Here is an 18,532-nt window from a genome sequence, read left to right as displayed (position 1 = left end):
GTTTTAGCAACACTGAAAAGCACATTATCATAAACATTACACACTAAATGGAAAGTTTCAGAGTACAGGGGCAGCAGCGATTGGACTAAAAGCCCAAAACTGCATCAGCATCTCACAAACTTTTTTGCCATAAAAGTTTTTCTGCACAACATCTGGAAAACCTGCAGTCAAAGTCCTCTTACTTATGTTTCTGCATGTGCCTGCACGCCATGTATCGCTCTGTCCAGGCATATGTCTAGATTGAAGGCAGGTTATGATCACACCCACACCACCAGTACTCCCCACCAGAACAGTCCATGTAGAGTACTGATAATATTTTAATCCCCAACACCACTGAACGAGAGCATGGATACGACCATTAGGAAAACAGATTCGTTGTGTCTAAATATCACTATTTCCGGCTGTTACTCTGATAATTTTGTGTGCAAATATTGCATTTGGACTCCGTATTATTTATTTTAAAGCTTTAGCTACTAATATACTAACTAGTAATGTGTAAGTAATGCACTGGTCCAATAATATAATGTATAATGTATATGAGTGCCATTCAAGCTGTATTGAAGCGTCTGGACTCTTCCGGTCCAGCCGCTTTTCTTTCCAAGCGCCTTAGACTACGATAACCTGGATGACTGAGAACCTTCACAGACTTCATCATGTTCACTTCAGGTATTTTAAACAGTTTTTGATTCTCTAAAGCGCTGGGAAAAGTTTGCCACCACAAATTTACTTTATATGATGCTTACGATTAACTGAAACATGCGCAGGCACACACAGAAATACAGGATATACAGCAATTCTAACAGTTTGCACAACGCTAACCAGCTTCAAAGTCTATATTTGGCATGACCACCTTTATTCTTCAGTACATCTTGAATCCTATTTTTGTAATTTCTTTAAGTTGTCCTCAGGATGGTTCCCCAGGCTTCTTGAATTGTGACAATTTAGTCATAAAGTTCATTTACGTAGATTTGGAGGTTTTTTTATACCTGCCACTTGTTTTTTGGTCCTCCACTTGTCCAGTTTCCTTAAATGTTTTAAGGAGAAACTGCACACCGTGCTGAGATATACCAAGTATAACAAGAATCACCTTGTTAGTGCACAAATAGACGATATAATTGGAATTTTTTCATAAGATTCAACTAAAAAACTGGAAACAGATTCTGTGTTTCTGTGACAAACTGTTTCTAACAAAATGCCTAAAGCTACAATTTAAAATTAGTTCTTTGCAAAGTTGTCTGTTATGTGTAGACACACCACTGGTTCATCCCTTTAGTTAGATTTATATGTTAGTGTTAAGTCGCTTAACAAACAAAAAACAATGTCTGAAAATAGTCACGTACAAGGACTGGACGGAAAATGAATGAATGAGAAAACAACCAGTGTCCAAAGATTTTCAGAAAACCTGAAGAACTCAAGACCACTTAAAAAATATAAGTTAGATGGAAATAAACTATAAAGAAAAGCGGGGGTCCTCAATACTTTTGCACAGCCCTGTGACTTGTATACTATTAAGGTATTTGAGATGCATCATAACCTTTACACTTTCACAAACGAATAGCTAACGAATAGCTAACATGCAAGGTTAAACCTTTGTTCGGCACCAGGTGTTTCTGTGTGTTTGTCGATAACTAGATAAACAGAGTTAAAGGAAACAGAGAGGATGAGAGAGCATCCCTTCAACTGTTGCTGCAAAGTCGAACTGGCCTTTGGAGTCATGAAGGTTTGTTATAATCTGTGCACACAGAGGCAATGCAAAAACTTTAAAGGCATATATATTATACATCATATATATATATATATATATATACATATATATATATATATATATACATATATATATTTTTTTTATATATCCTGTACATGGATGACATCAAGCTGTATGCCAAGAGTGAACGAGACATCGATTCACTGATACACACTACCAGGATATACAGCAATAACATTGGAATGTCGTTCGGACTGGAGAAGTGTAGTCGGATGGTAACAAAGAGAGGGAAGGTAGTCAGAACTGAGGGGATTGAACTACCAGAAGGCAACATTGCAGACATAGAGGACAGTTACAAGTACCTGGGGATCCCGCAAGCGAATGGGAACCATGAAGAGGCCGCTAGGAAAGCTGCAACCACCAAGTACCTGCAGAGGGTCAGGCAAGTCCTGAGGAGTCAGCTGAACGGTAAGAACAAGATCCGGGCCATCAACACCTACGCCCTGCCCGTGATCAGGTACCCTGCTGGGGTAATAGGCTGGCCAAAGGAGGAGATAGAAGCCACTGACATCAAGACAAGAAAGCTCCTGACCATGCATGGAGGGTTTCACCCCAAGTCCAGCACCCTGAGGCTGTACGCTAAGCGGAAGGAAGGGGCCGGGGACTGGTGAGTGTCAGCACCACAGTCCAGGATGAGACAAGAAACATCCACGAATACATCACGAAGATGGCCCCAACTGACAGCGTGCTCAGTGAATACCTCAGGCAGCAGAAACCCAAGAAAGAGGAGGAAGGCGAGGAACCATCATGGAAGGACAGGCCCCTGCACGGTATGTACCACCGGCAGATAGAGGAGGTGGCTGATATCCAGAAATCCTACCAGTGGCTGGACAAAGCTGGACTGAAAGACAGCACAGAGGCACTAATCATGGCAGCACAAGAACAAGCTCTGAGTACAAGATCCATAGAGGCTGGGGTCTATCACACCAGGCAAGACCCCAGGTGCAGGCTGTGTAAAGATGCCCCTGAGACAATCCAGCACATAACAGCAGGGTACAAGATGCTAGCAGGCAGGGCATACATGGAACGCCATAACCAAGTGGCCGGCATAGTGTACAGGAACATCTGTGCCGAGTATAACCTGGAAGTCCCGAGGTCAAAATGGGAGATGCCCCCAAGGGTGGTGGAGAATGACCGAGCTAAGATCCTGTGGGACTTCCAGATGCAGACGGACAAAATGGTGGTGGCTAACCAACCGGACATAGTGGTGGTAGACAAACAGAAGAAGAGGCGGCTGTAGTGATCGATATAGCGGTTCGAATGACAGCAATATCAGGAAGAAGGAACACGAGAAGCTGGAGAAATACCAAGGGCTCAGAGAAGAGCTCGAGAGGATGTGGAGGGTGAAGGTAACGGTGGTCCCCGTGGTAATCGGAGCACTAGGTGCGGTGACTCCCAAGCTAGGCGAGTGGCTCCAGCAGATCCCGGGAACAACATCGGAGATCTCTGTCCAGAAGAGCGCAGTCCTGGGAACAGCTAAGATACTGCGCAGGACCCTCAAGCTCCCAGGCCTCTGGTAGAGGACCCGAGCTTGAAGGATAGACCGCCCGCAGGGGCGTGCTGGGTGTTTTTATATATATATCACAACACACATGCTACGGCTCGGGGGAGGCAGGACGACAGGTAAGGGGGGGAGATGTCATGACCCGAGTTAGGGTACCAAGCATAGCTGGTTACCAAGACTACATGAAGTACCATCAGAAGGTCTACTAGATGATATGAATGCAGTGCTATGGACGATACCTACCGCCACCATTACCAAGACTAACAAGCTGATTTACACCATAGCAGCAGTGATCAGTGAATTGCTTAGCTACAAGTTGAATAGCCACAAGGAGCAGCACCCTCCATGGAGAAGGAGGCTAGAGGCCAAGATCAAGGTAGCACGCAGGGAGGTTAGCCACCTATCAGAGCTGCAGAAAGGTGCGACAAAGAAAGTCCCTATGAAGTACAGCAAGCTGTCCATACCTGAGGCCTTGGAAACAGCCAAGCAAGAACTCACAGCCTTGGCCAGCTGCTTGAAGAAGTACAGGCAGGAGAATGTACCAACGGCAAATAGAGGAAGTGGCTGGCCTGGAAGTCCCGAGGTCAAAATGGGAGACGCCCCCAAGGGTGGCGGAGAATGACCGAGCTAAGACTTCAGACGGACAAAATGGTGGTGGCCGGACAAAGTGGTGGTAGACAAACAGAAGAAGACGGCCGTAGTGATAGAGGTAGCAGTTCCGAATGACAGCAAGAAGGAACACGAGAAGCTTGAGAAATACCAAGGGCTCAGAGAAGAGCGTATGTATGTATGTTTGTATGTATGTATGTACAGCAATAAAATATAATATAATATTTATAATTTTATCCCAGTTTTGATCTTTTGACCCTCAAAGAAAATATCTATGACGTTTAAAACGTTAAACCTCTTAAGTGCTGGATCAACAAACAAAAAGAGAGTTAGAAGTTTTCCAGTTCTCCTTATGTATTTAATTTAATGCTCTATTCTGCCGTCTGCTGGCCTGTTCGCACCGATGCAGACCTTTAGAAAATAAGCCACGACACAACTACCAGCCTCATGTGAGGAGATATTGATGTTTATTCATGACATTTTATTCCACATTAATTCAAAGAACAGACTGTCAGTAGCATAGAGGTGTGATGTTTTGTGCTTAGACATGTAAAATCGACATGATATTAAGTCTTAAAGAGTTTTATCTAAACCATAATGAGCGAAAAGGTAAAGGTGCCTGTCAAAAAACAAGAAACAAAAAAAAACATGAACCCTGTTTAAACTTTAACACTAAAAGACTAAAAGTCTCAGAACGAGCTTTGTCTGTCTGCTAATGTGTCACCCATTATACAAACATGATCGCAGTGCATAGATAATAATTACAACTCTGCGGTCACAGCAGCTTTCAGTCTAATAGTATAATTATGCATGCCTGGCTTTACCACTTCTTGATTTTCATCGAGTGCCAGTAAATAAAGAAGAACAATGGTACTGACTGTGTTGTGGTTAACCTGCCGTTCCCACACTGGTGCAAACATGCACGCAGCTATTGAATTGAGAAGGGGAAGGAAAGTGCTTCTTTGTTTGGAGAGATACAGCTGCAGCCTAGCTCTGCTCTGCCTGAAAACATACTGCAACACCTTCACAATCAAACCTCCATCTCCCTCTCCCTGCCTTTGTATGTCTTTCACACTCTTCCATCCAAAAACACACCCAACACAACAATAAAATCCACCGTTAACTGCAACTGCACAACGATAAATATATGGTAAAACAGTTTGATCAGATAGATGATTTCTGAATATCCTAAAATGGGAGCAAAATATCTATAAAACCGGCGTCACATTAAGAAAAAGGTTTGCATCATAAAACTGAAAAATTTCATTCAGTTTAGTATGTAATAAATATTTTTTCTTTCTTTCATTTACACAGGTAAGCTGTTGCTTACACTGTCACTGTGGAGTGATTTTGTTCTGTAGAACAGAATAGAACAGATTGTGGTGGAGTGCTTTTAGCTATTTGAGAAAGAACAGAGAGTAGTGGCATAAATATTTAAACTGTTGCAAATTTTCAGGATTATTGTAGCTAGAAGAATTCACAATATATAAAGGGAACATTAAAAATGCACACAGATTAATCTGTAAAAAGTAAAAGAAGAACAATTATTTAATTAGTTATTTACAGTATTATTGTGTCATTAGCACCATATTAGTATCTCACAATTCTCATGAATAACGATCTAAATATACAAATGTATGGAACAGAGCATAACGGCATATATGCACAGGTATAAAACAAGAAAAAATGCTATATATGGATATAATAGACTAGTTGATAAAGAACACAAGAAAACTATATAAAAGAATACAGGCAGAATATAGACTAAGTAATAATAATAATAATAATAATAATAATAATAATAATGATAATGATGATACCTGGCAGATGACTATATAGAGAAGGTGCTGTGTTTTGGCTTAATGGACAGTCTGGAGAACTTACTTCTAACACTGGTGTTTGCAGTACTCTGCAGTGATTTAATGAAGCGTGCAGTCATATGTCGAATAACAGAATTTTTACAATTCTAACCAGCTGGAAAATTAATATAAGGTGCGACCGCCTTTGCCTAACAGAGTTCAACACAGCTTTAACTCTCTTAGTCAGCTTTCTTCTGATTTCTTTAAGTAGCTTTCAGGAACTGTTCTCCAGGCTTCTTGAAGGTTATTCGAAGCTCTTCTTTGGATGTTGGATGCTTTTTGTTCCATTCTCTGTCAAGATGATCCCACACTGCTTTAATAATATTGAGATCTAGACTGAGGAGGCCAATCCATGAATGAGACTTTACTGTAATGGCAGCATATTTGGGATCATTGTCATTTTGAAATATGAAGCTGTTGCTAAACAGAGGCTTTCCAGATTATGTTGCAATCCCAAACCATGACAGAGCTTCCACCTTGTTTTACAGATCTTATTTTGTAGATGTATCAGCTGAAAGGTCAGATCCATCTCTCTCCCTGTGTCAGCTCTGTTCTTCAAATACAAATACAAATGTTACAGTGCGGATACAAGTGCTGTTTTTTCATGATGATGATACATGATGATGAGATAGGGCAAGTGTTTAGCTAATGGCTCTATTGACACAAAGATAATATTTTAAGCCTGTCAAACTGTGTTGCATCTGGAATTCTTCATAGATTCACAGCAAGCTGCTGGTAACAAAGTGCCTAAAGATACATTTTAAAATTGGTTCTTTGCTAAGGTTTTTTCAGTTAGGTGTAAAAACCTTAAAAGAAAGTCTGACTGCTTGGAAAAAATATACAGAGAAATGAGAGTTAGCTGAAGAGATTCGCACAGTGCTGTAGGTACATCTATTGTTTAAACTGTTTATGGTTCAGCGTGATAACATGCCAGCATTATTTGCATGTATTTAAGCATAATAATAGACCGGACAGTTTTGATCTTATGATTAGACGATTAAAAAAAAATCAAGGGACAAACAAAATTGTTCCACATTGTTCTCTGGGGAATGTGTTGAGCAATTTTAGTCCAGACCATCTACTACTGCAGTTATTAGCAACCCTGGTGCTAATAACCCTAATCAGGCTAGGGTAAAATGAGAGTAACACAATAGCCACCATGGTTTCAAAAAGCAGCCCATGCTACTTCCCTGTTGTTAGTGAGTGCAGTAACTGACCTCTTTAGAGATAAAGAAAGACCAATTACCAGTGTTGATATAATAATACAGGCTATACCAGTGATGAAAAAGCTAGACGAGCAACTTAATGGAGCAAGCTCCTCATCCCACACAGTGCCACAACCAGCACACAGCTGTCAGGCCTCGGCTGCACCCCGACAGGTTGTGGTCTTTAATTTATGGAGTTTCACCCTGAATGGAAGCAGGGAAAGACAAAGTGGGAGCGGGGACAAGGTTTGTGGTTCTTTGTTTTTATCAGCCTGTTGCACAGGCAGGAAACACACACATGTGCCACGCACTCACACTGACATTTGCATGCTTGTTCACACACACACACACACACACACACACACACACACACACACACACACACGGATAATTAACTGTAATAGGGTGGTGTTTTTTTACTGGGGGAAAAATGCGTTAAAGAGTAAAAACATCTTAGAATTAAAATGCAAATCACATCATCTGAGTGAAGCTAACATAAGTTATAATCTCTGCATGTCCACATCTTTGTTTCCATGACGTCTCCAGCTGTGCACTCAGGCCTGACTGCCAGCAAACTTTAACTGAGCTGAAAGGGGAACTTCAGGAACTAGTCAGTTGATATTTAAAACTCCACGCCTGTGAAAAAGAACTTCTCAAAAAGCCAATGTTTATTTGAACAGGGGGGTTAGCTCTGTGGAGCGGAAAAAAAGAAGAAAGAAAAAGACTCAGGCTTACTTCAACACTGATCGCATTATTAACCATTAACCTTTACAGTCACGTTTATCTGAAGCTGCATTAAAAGCATTCTGCTCGATTGGAAATTTATATGCTTGTGGCTTTTTTATTTGGCTTCAGCTCCACAGCGAGTCCCTGTACACCTGAATATGAAGCTTGTTTTCTTCTATTAATGAGTACATAACTGTAAACTGTGCCAGCTGTTTCTCTTTAATGATCATGTTTATTGTACAGAAATAATAATGACTGTTTTTAGTGCTTTTCTTTCTGATTTTAACTTAATGTTTTTTGTTTAATGCATCAGAAATTCTAGGATTGCACTTTTTGTGCAGCATAGCGATAGAATTTCAGATTAAAGTTGCATTAGTAAACTTTAAATTGGCTAAATAAATGATCGAAAAATGACGCTACAGTGGATGTGAAAGTTAAAGTGGAAGATGTTAAAATCCACTTTTTTGTTCTTTAAGCGTTCTGTGAATTTATTGTAATATCTTCTAACTTTTTAGGAAAATTTTAATTCGTTTATCTGCAGAAGACGAAAGCCACAATGGAAAATTTCCTGCAGCTCCACTGACTCATATTTCATTCTTCCAAAAAGCGAATAACTGGACAGCCCAGATTATAGATATGTTAGTAACATCTCGCCCAGTATGCAAATTCTTAGGTAAGGCTGAGAATTGGTGTTATCCCTGGTTGGAGCGCGCAATAAAAGAGGTTTTTGTTCTTGGTAGATTGTGATCTGCGTGATTAGAGAGAGAGAGAAAGTGATGCTCAGAAGTCTATCTGGTCTGTGCTTCCAAAAAAGAAGAAGTGCGGTACATTAAAACATTTAAATTGACCGGCCTCTCTTTCTATTATGTGGCTGAACGGCAAACGGGTATTGGAGGTCTCCTACATATATATACCTGTCCAAAGTGTGCACCTGCACTAGTGTAGCAGCGCTCACTGGTAGGGACAGAAATGGCCTCAAGTGAGGGAAACACATACAAATTGGTGAGTTAGAATAAATGCTAACTGTTTCGATTTTTAAATAAATATTAAATGCATTTCATGCTTTATTATTATTTAGCTTCTTTATATTATTTTGTATAAAATGAGGCGGATTTGTATTTCAGACATCTTTGGACAGTGACATCAATCAGCACTTTCAGGATGCAATCGATGTGATTCAGCAGCATTCGAACAATTCATACTACGATTCAGGTGAACTTTACGTATCTGTTAGATTGATTGAATTGTTTTTATTTGGGGTTTTTCTTTGTGGTGAGGTAAAAACACAATTAGTCTTTATTCTTACAGTTTTACATGATTTTTGATGTACTAAAGTTGAAATTGTCTTTTCAGATTATTCATATTACGAGAATCTGGGAAGTCATCACCAATCACTGCAGTGTCAGATCTCCTGTTGCCTCGTCACACACCAGTCTGAAGTCCCAACTCCTGTTTATGACTGGAATGACATGGCTGTAAGTGCAAAGCATTGATAAGTTTGAGAACCGAGAATATAGAAATCTGGATATTTATATGAAATGTGTCTATTACAGCAGCAGTCTTGGCCTCAGGTCATCCCCGATGTCTCGTTGAGTCACTCAGTGCAAAATGAATCCCCACATTTTTACTCCATCTTACCACCACAAAGGAATGGCAAAGGTGATCAGTGTTTTAAAAACACCTGAAAATTAGTTGTTGTCACACTTTTTTGTGCAATCAAAACTGAAACGACACTGTTGTCCGTCTCCTCAGGTCGGAAGAAGCTCAGACTTTATGAATACCTGCATGAGGCTCTGAATGACCCCAACATGGGCGACTCAATCCAGTGGACAGACAGCGGCAGCGGCACCTTCCACTTCATCTCCAAAAACAAGGAGAAGCTGGCCGAGTGCTGGGGCCAGCGTAAGGGCAACCGCAAGACTATGACCTATCAGAAAATGGCAAGAGCTCTGAGAAACTACAGCCGTACTGGGGAGATCATCAAAGTCCGCCGCAAACTCACCTACCAGTTTAACCCAGACATCCTGCACAGGCTCGGCTCTGCACACGTGCCCATGCACCTGCCCCGTCACCCTCCACAGGAGGAGGCCCACACCCAGCAGCACAATCCGTCCGAGCAGAGCTACTGCGGCTCTGCGGCGGCGGACTGGCACAGCTGGTACGCTCACTATCAGCCACATGAAGACTACGACCTGGCCGCAAGCTTCACCTCACACACCAAACTCTGAGGTGGCGGAGAGCTCTCAGGATGTCAAGGTTTTCAAAGACTCACATATTTTCGTTACATTCTGGATCCTGGTTGTAAAATGTATTCATTTACAAAAAACATATACATTTTTTTAATTTTTTTTTATTTCAATACCTTTACTGAACAACATACACATTTTCTGGCAGTTGTAACCAGTACTGTGTGGATTATTTAACATACTGTTTGTTTACCAGATTGACTTCAAGGCAGCACGTCTGCATTTCACAAACAAAAGTTGAGAGTAAAATTAACCTCACAGAACCAAAATATAATGTGGTTTTCCTTAGAGGTTTTCTCTCTGGATCCCTATTTATTCAAAGCATGTCATTATTTGAGAATTTGGGTGAGAAAAAGTAACAGACTTTGTAAATTTATTCTGTATGCTGTTATTTAGAAGTGTTTGTGTACTTTATTTTAGTTGTTTTTAGTAGTATATGAAGGAGATTTCACTGTATATTACTTGTAAATACTTTAAGACTTTAATATTCTCATTTTGTAATTTATAACAAAATAAACTTCAACTGTATTGCTTTAGCAACACTTTAGTTCGATGATACAGGCACGTACTTTTAAAGACGGGGTAAAGCTAAAATGATAGATGATCCAAAGCCATCAGTTAAAATCACGGATGTAACTAGAAATTTTAATTTGTATACTTGTATTTCTTTTATTGCTAATATCTAAAAAAATCGTATTAGCAATCAGTGAACTGAAATTCATGATTACAAATCTGTTAGCATCTGTAGTGCCTCTTTTACTCTCTTTTTTTTTTTAAACCTATGTGGAGCTCATGCATTTAGCATATTGTTTTACTTTAATATGCTCCAGTTTTCTTTTTGCCGTTTGGATTGTTTTTATGTCACTGTAATCATTCAACAACACTGTTGTATACATTTTTAAATGTCCAAATAAATCAAAATTAAATCAAATTCAGTTCAATTAATGTTGACAGGAACCTGTAGCTGGCTAATGTTTCTTTAAAAAGAAAGATTGACTGTAGCTCTTTATAGAGCCTGAAGTAAATAAGTAAAAACTTTAAACTTTTTTTTACAGACATAAAGTCACAGAATAAAACAAGAAAATATAAAATCTTATTTTAAAATTCTAATATAGCAAAAAATGAAAACGTGGAATTTAGTTAAATGTTTTCAAACTATATTTTAATTTGATTAGTTTACAGCCTTCATAATTACCATCATATCACCACTAGATTATTCAAGATTTACCACCAAACATATAAATTATACTGTAGCATGTTTGATATACTAATAAAAAGAGGTAATAATGTTTAAAATTCTAATGATCATTTTTACATGACATGTAAATATTAAGTGGAAAATATTTTACATGGTTGCACTACTCTTTATCCATAAATACTAAGATATAATAATTTAATTGGTAAGGATTAAATAATTTTCTCAGTATTGTTCAGTTTTGCTGAGTTGAAAATATCATCATCTTTCAATGATTCAACATCTGTCCAAAAAAAAAATAAAAAAAAATAAAATAAAGCTACACGCTGCTATTATCATGCAAAAATATATTTTTAAAAAACATGTTGAAAGATTTGGCACCGTCTGCAATGCAGTGAAATATTACAACAGGCACACAAAATATGAAATTAAGACACATCCTGTGAGGAAAAATGTGTCAGCAAGTGTGTGTTTTCCTGAATCGAGAGCATTGTGTAGAAGCTGCCTCCAGGCCAGGTCTTATCTGGTTCAGCGGGGAGGATGTGGTCAGTGCTGGGAGGCTTTGTTGATGGGTTGACTGGTGCTTGTGTCGGGGGCTTTGTGGGATGGTGGTCATTGTTCCTGCGAGCCCAGGTTAGAAAACGTTTGGTTTTATGTATGCAGAAAGCCCGCTCCCGTGGGGGGTATAATAAGAGTCCCCGAACTTGAGTGTCTCAGTGTCAGTTGTGTGTAATTCTCCCATTCTGCAAGGACTGTACTGCATTCGAATCAACCTTATCAGTGATGGTAAAGAGAAGTCTTCAGAATTTCTTGCAACATCTTTTCAATTCTGACATATTCAAGGCTGGTTTTATATTATTTACATCTATCAGAATTTTTTCCAGGAGACTCAGTCTGATTTGGAGGTTATATTAGAGTTCCTCGAGGAGTATCACAGACAAAACAATGCAGAAAATGGTAAGCAGAAAATGGAAATCTACTAATTATTCTCAGATTTTATTTGACTACAGCTTCTAAGTAATTTTCTGCTTTTTCTGACAGACAAGGTGCGTTGGACGGCTATGGAGGAAAGAAATGTACCTGCAGACGAAACATGCAAGCAACTCTGGGCATACTATGAGCCACCTGTATGCATCAATATTTTGTATTTTAGCACTTGTTTTCTCTCACTTATTTAAAGGCTGGTAAGCACTCTGCAATTGGAAATTCTGTTTCTCTTCTTTTCTTTTCTTCATCTTTTTTCCCTAATTGAAGAACATCAAACCTGCACTCCAGCCCTTTCTTGCACAAGATGCTCCAGCAGGACTCGGCCAAAACACAACAGCAACACTGTCTGAGCGTGGGTCAGTGCCAAGCTTCGCGACAACAAGAAAATCAACCAAACACCCGGCCGCAGTAGGGAGGAGTGGTGAGTTCTGCTTTTTTTGGTCACTGGATACTGTTATTGTCTCTGTTGCTATCAGCATGAGGGAAATAATACCAAGAGAGCAAATAAGAGACCTTCCCTTTACCGTAAAAAACAATGGAGCTGTGCATCGCTTACCACAATAGCTGTTTTTACATATCTATCAGATAATCATACTGTTTACAGCTTTAGCCTCTCCACTAAATGGCATCCCATCACTGAAGAGATTTTCTGGGAATATGCGACAATTGAGGAAACGATTAACTGTAATCTGTAGTAACTGTTTTGGCACAGCTGCCATGATTTTCGATAAGTCTTTCTTTAAATCCACCTTCATCATACAGGCCACTTACTGTTTGCATAATGGCTGCAGGTAAAAGGGTGCGACTCTTTCACTTCCTTTTTGAGATGCTGGAGAATCCAAACATGGCCCACTGTTTGTCCTGGGTGCCAGCTGCCGCCGGTGTTTTCCGCTTTTCCTCCAGGAATAAGGACCAGGTGGCTGCACTGTGGGGACAGAGAAAAGGCAACAAGAGACCCATGACCTACCAGAAGATGTCCAGGGCGCTTAGAAACTACGCCCGGTCTGGAGAGATCTTCAAGGTGAAGAAGAAGCTCACCTATCAGTTTAGCCGAGACACCCTGATGTTGCTGCAGAAATGTCATCGAGATTTGTAATGCAGGCTCAATTTTCTGTAGCTCATATCATGTGAAGTGAACTGTGCTCTTTTTTTCCTGTTTATAAAGTCTGTTAATCTCAACTTTCATTTCCTACATTTTTCCATTATTACTTAGATATTGTACTATTGATGGCTTGTGGTGTAAATATCAAAAGAATAAAGAAATATTTTACTGTTACTGTTTCTATCTTTATGGAGTTTGACTTTTAAACTTTTTTATTAGTAAATGTCCCAATCGAACTGCTGTGGAGCTTTTTTTTTTGCATCTGTGAGGTAGAATATAATTGATGGACAGTCAAAGGCTTCAATGCAGAAATGAATTTATTCAAAATCTGGTTATTCTGGTTTATGGAGGCAAGAACGGTGCAAGTGTTCAAACAAAGATGTGCTTATTAATGTTTTTTAATGCAAATTTCCAGAGACTTTATCAGGGCTGAGATAAAATGCATACATACAAATAATGTTTTCGCTTTTGACTTTCTGCCGGACTACCTCCATTTAAAAAAATATTTTTTGGAAAACTTTTACATAAACATCGAAGTTTTCCAATCCGTGTGCCACAAACAGCTGAAATCACTCACCGTACACCTAATTACACATTTGAAGCTCATTTGAAGATTTTATAAAGAACAGGTCCACATAATATTTGCATGTTTCTGATGCGGCTTCAGGAAGTATTGAATGAATCAGCTGAAAGACTAGATATATCTCTCAGGTCCTGTGTCAGGGTATTTCTGGATTTTTTCCTATTTCTTAAGGAAATAACTTTGAGATAATTTTCACCTGTTATTTTTTTTAAGGCCTGCCATTTCTTCTTTTTTGCAGTCCACTTATCCAGTTTCCTCAGTTTTTTAAGAACATGCTACATAGCATGCTGAGACATGCCAAGTTTTTGGCTGAAAGCTATCTGGGAATCACCTTTTATGCCTGTCAAACCTTTAGCACTTTTACCTTCACTGTTACCTTTAGCACTTTTTGTAGGTTGAACTAAAGAAATTATGTGTTTTTGCAATGCACATGCAACTGCGAGTCACAAAGTTCATAAAGACAGAACTTAAAATTGACCCATTGTTAATTTTCTGTTATGTGTAGACCCAATACTGGTTCATCCCTTGAGTTAGGTGTTAGGTTTAAGGCCTTTTTTAGTAGTCTTAAGTAGCTTAACAAACAAAAATGTTACTCTGAAAGTGGTCAGGTACAAGGACTGGACTAAAAATGAGTGAAAAACTTTCAGAAAGCCTGGAGAAATGATACTTAAGACCACTTAAAAAACACAAGAAAGTCTGGCTGCATGGAAGCAAAATACAAAGAAAGGAGGGGTGTCTTGAAACTTTTGCACAGTACGGTATTTAATAAAAATGCGGTAAAAACCTTTTATAAGTTTTCACACTTGAGATTTTAAACTATGTGATGTGGTAAAAAAGCCACACAGAGGTGGGCTATTTGATGTTTATTTTTTTATGTTATTTATTCAGCGTGTAAATGCCCCACTTTGCAAGACAGCTATATATTTCATAACTGGACATTATACTTGATGCCCAGCTACAGCATTGATTTAGCATGGAAAACGCACTGTTATCCTAACTGTCTGTAATCTAACAATGTAATTGAGTATCACAGTTCAAGCCCGGAGCATATGCACACAGGTGCAGTTAATTAACTCTGCTCAGGTTTCAGGTGAATCCCCACTCCTCAATATCTGTATACGATCTAGAATACAAAATAACCAACAGAGGGAGAGAAATGTGAATTAAGTCCCGTTCGTTGACCACTGAAGTCCTGAAATTTCAAATCCACGTGTGGGTAAGGTCTTTACATAAGCAGATAGTTTGTAATTATTCCTTACTAAATATAATTTCTTCTGCAAGCATGTCTGCATATGTCCTAAAAATACATCTATCCAAAATACACTTTTGGTTGTGAGTATTTTACAGGAAAAACTGTAGTTTTTAGTCACACGTTCTCCTGGAAACAAAGTTGCCTTTGTCTTTCTCAATCTACAGAAATGTGCATTTGCACTTGTGTTTTTCCTCATGTGATGGATTTGATGGCTGCTAGAAGCCAGAGGGTGTCAGTGTAGCCCTTTTCAACGCCTCCAGCTTCCATTAAACTTCATTTGTGTGATGTGACCTCACGGCTTACCCTCCTCTGTGATGAGAAGTCTCGTCCCTCACAGGCAACTCCAAATGGTTTTGTTCTCTTTGTAGCCCACATGATACTTCCCTAAGCCTAGTATTTACTGCTGGAGCCCACTTTCAGTTATAAATGGGCTAACTGAGCTATGGTTGTCTGTTACCAAGAAAGGCCACAAAGTGAACTATGAAAATAGGCATTTAAGGCAGGAGTGTATGATAAATTGAATGCTTCCTAATCACAGGATGATAATTTGCTTTGGTTTGCAGTATGGGTCTAATTTTGTTGCTGCTCATTTAAAAAGAGCTTTGCTATAAGCTGTGACTGTCTGGGCAGTGATGCCACATTTTCTTCATAATGCTTTAAGCTGCATTCCTGCTCCACAGCCCCAAAATAGAGCTCAGCCTTGCCTTGACTGTGCAGTTGGGCCATCCATTTCCATACGAGAGAGATCCCCAACATGCTCGTGATATTTGTTAGTAGCAGGAGAGTGACACTGTACATGTGAAGACGCTTCAGTGTGTTGGCGCTCGTAAATCCATCAGCTTTCAACCTTGTTATTTAGTCTTCACGACCTTATTAAAGACTACGTTTGATTTATCACTTGAGTTTGACGTGCTAAAAAGATTAATTAGGACCAAAGCAACCCTTTCAGTTACATAAATCTCAATGAAACCCTCTTTTCATGTCAGATACACATGTCAAATGTCAAGGTTTATGACAGCTTTCTAAGTATAGGCCGTATAACCAGTGCCCAGGCATCTCCCCACTATTTATTTGCCAGGTCGGAAAGCCTGCTGTTCTTGGACAGCATTCCCCTTGGATTAAGCTGATATCTGGCACCTGGCATTGAGCCCCTGCTTGTCAACTCTAAGCTTTTTCTTTTTTTTGAATAACGAATCCATACATTCTCTGAATATGTCGTATATCATGTGAGCATAACCCAGGATTGTCGGAGAGTATTACATCAGCCTCGGGCCTGTTAACAATGACGACACCTTTTCCTTTTATATCCCACCCCCTGTTTTGCCAGTGATCTACCGCGGAAGCAATCTTAGTAGTAATGATATTGCAAAGTAAGATAAATAATAAAGGCTACAGTAAATAATTTCAAGACTAATTAGTCAATCTAATGTTGATATTTTGGAAAAATCCAAAATCTGGAATTTCCATAATTCCACATGTAGCTGAATGTACTGTACAGCACCACAGCGACATATTTATTTGATCACAATCTATGTGTGCGGTCTATTTTTAGGTCGATCCCACATATATCACGCTGCAGCTTTAAATACGAGCTAGTAAACAATATCTGCTACTGAAAATACTCTCCACTAAATACAAAGTTTAAGCCTTTGTAAGCACAGCTTTCTACAAAAACAAACAAATCTTAAACAATCCATCTGTGTGTTTAAATGCTCAAACAATGATTTTTTATAATGTTACTACTCTAAAACACCACCCAAAATATGCTGTAAACACTGATGCAAACTTTGAGAATCAGTCAAGTTAAAAGTGTTGTGAATTTAACATCCTGATGCACTTGTAATTCATGGCATCGCATGGGGCTAGGGGACAATAATGTTACAGTAGGTATAGGATGGAGCTGCATTGTCAACTACAGAGAGGAGGAGCATGCCACATCTCTATATAAGGCCTAAAAGCCTGTCCCTCCTTGATCTGTTATCGGTCCCCCTCTTCTCCCCACTGACTTTTCCAAACCGTATCCCTGTGCCCTCTTTATCTCCCATCACTCTGCTGCAAGGGGTCTCTGAGGGTTTTTATTCACTATTGTCCTGCTCACCATCAGCACCTATCTGTCCCTCCTGGACTGAGGAGGCTCCCACGCCTCACACAAGAATCCTACCTGCATCTTTTGACTCCTTGGTAGCTTCTTTGGGACGCAGCTCAAGATGCCAGAGCCAACAAAGAAAGGTAGGAGTTTTAACAGTATGTTGCCAGCATGCAGCTGGGGTCCAACCACCTGTTGCAGTTTATGTTTTAATTGTTTTAAAAAGTACAAATGCTGAGAATTTGCAACAGTTAAAGGTTTACAATGTGGTTCTGCTTTTTTTATTTGTTTGATTGAGGGCAGCACAGTTTGTTGTTACTGGCTGTGAGGAGCTCCATCACTCTGGCTTGCCTGCCAGCTTGTTCATAGGAATCCTCAAAGTGACTTTGAAAGTGGTATTGTATTACTGATGCGTGCGTGTTTCTACCATCCTTGGTACAAGAGAAGATTTGAGGCGTACAAACAGATAGTATTATTGCAAAGCTTGGCATACTGGATCGGTTTAGATTGATTTGACTGGCGAAAGACACGATGGTGAAGCACAGGAGAGGAAAGGAATGATGAGTGCTAAGGCACAGGAAAAAACTACCCCTGAGGGATGATGCAAGCTGGATAAAAAGTGCGAGGGTTGAACCGTGTAAGGATAAATAACATCTTGATTGTAGATATCTTCCAATTGAGTTTTTGTTCAACTGCAGCTTCACCATCCCCTGTCGCGCCCTCATGTTGGATCTTTCTTTCACACTTGATTGTCACTCATCTGTACCATCATGTCCATCAACATTCCCTTTTAATCCACTTGTGTCTGTCATTACCTTATGGAATTACTCCCACTCTACCCATTAGCTCAGCTCTCTGGGTAGCATCTGTTGTTGACCCAGACATGCCCATGTAGAGGAAATCAAATGTTTTATTCAGCTTTTGGATGGCTTCCGAATTACAGATAATCGAACTTTCAAAATCTGTGATTCTCTAGAAGAGGATTGGTGTGACCATACCAGCTCTTGGACTGCTGTGCATTGTTTGCACATCTCTTTGTAAACAAATACATCTCTGTATTTGATTTACCTTCCATTAAAATTTGTCTTAGGTGTTTGAAAGGACTGAGGGTTGTCGTACATCAAGCAAGCTTTGCCTTTTAGATCGTAAAGCATTATAAATACTGGATTAAAGGATTAACTTGACAATCTGCAAGCTACAAAACCCTAACAGTACCTTACAGTACAAATTTAGCTCCCTTTCTATTTGCGTCGTTTGCGGTTAAGAGAGTGTGATGTGCGAAGTGATGTGACAATCAATACCTGTCCTTACAGAGTTCATCTGGTGCCATGACCATCCATGATCCCTCGGGAATCAAGGCTGTGGTGAATTAAAGGCAGCAGATTCCTGTCTGCTACAAACACTACCCATAAA

The 18,532-nt window shown here is 39.6% G+C and overlaps 3 protein-coding genes across 12 annotated transcripts in view; all 3 read left to right on the top strand.

The window, feature by feature from the left end:
• Positions 1-8,213: 8,213 nt before the first annotated feature.
• spic (Spi-C transcription factor (Spi-1/PU.1 related)) lies at positions 8,214-10,839 on the top strand. 2 transcript variants are annotated; one of them, XM_031758375.2, is made up of 5 exons: positions 8,214-8,670; positions 8,793-8,880; positions 9,022-9,143; positions 9,225-9,327; positions 9,421-10,839. In XM_031758375.2, the coding sequence occupies exons 1-5, from the start codon at positions 8,638-8,640 to the stop codon at positions 9,894-9,896; spliced, it is 822 nt and encodes a 273-aa protein (XP_031614235.1). In that variant the 5' UTR covers positions 8,214-8,637; the 3' UTR covers positions 9,897-10,839. The 2 variants fall into 2 exon arrangements, with proteins under 2 accessions (XP_031614235.1, XP_031614228.1); XM_031758368.2 differs by having other exon boundaries at positions 8,216-8,670; positions 9,222-9,327.
• An 812-nt stretch (positions 10,840-11,651) lies between these two features.
• Positions 11,652-13,366, top strand: spi2 (Spi-2 proto-oncogene). 2 transcript variants are annotated; one of them, XM_039601179.1, is made up of 5 exons: positions 11,652-11,895; positions 11,994-12,066; positions 12,151-12,236; positions 12,364-12,517; positions 12,888-13,366. In XM_039601179.1, exons 1-5 carry the CDS (start codon positions 11,893-11,895, stop codon positions 13,190-13,192), a joined length of 621 nt encoding a protein of 206 aa, XP_039457113.1. In that variant the 5' UTR covers positions 11,652-11,892; the 3' UTR covers positions 13,193-13,366. The 2 variants fall into 2 exon arrangements, with proteins under 2 accessions (XP_039457113.1, XP_039457112.1); XM_039601178.1 differs by having other exon boundaries at positions 11,982-12,066.
• A 1,552-nt stretch (positions 13,367-14,918) lies between these two features.
• mybpc1 (myosin binding protein C1) overlaps positions 14,919-18,532 on the top strand; it is a 36,106-nt gene continuing 32,492 nt past the window's right edge. For 7 of the 8 annotated variants that reach the window (XM_031758290.2, XM_039601171.1, XM_039601169.1 and 4 more), the window contains exon 1: positions 17,026-17,262. In XM_031758290.2, coding sequence (XP_031614150.1) covers positions 17,241-17,262 — 22 coding nt within the window. In that variant the 5' untranslated portion in view covers positions 17,026-17,240. Of the gene's footprint in view, positions 14,998-17,025; positions 17,263-18,532 lie in introns of those variants that run through there. The other variant, XM_039601167.1, reaches the window with a different exon arrangement.

This window comes from Oreochromis aureus, linkage group 17 (assembly GCF_013358895.1).
Source record: "Oreochromis aureus strain Israel breed Guangdong linkage group 17, ZZ_aureus, whole genome shotgun sequence".
NCBI classification, from domain to species: domain Eukaryota; kingdom Metazoa; phylum Chordata; class Actinopteri; order Cichliformes; family Cichlidae; genus Oreochromis; species Oreochromis aureus.
This window is presented reverse-complemented; position numbering and strand designations above follow the sequence as displayed.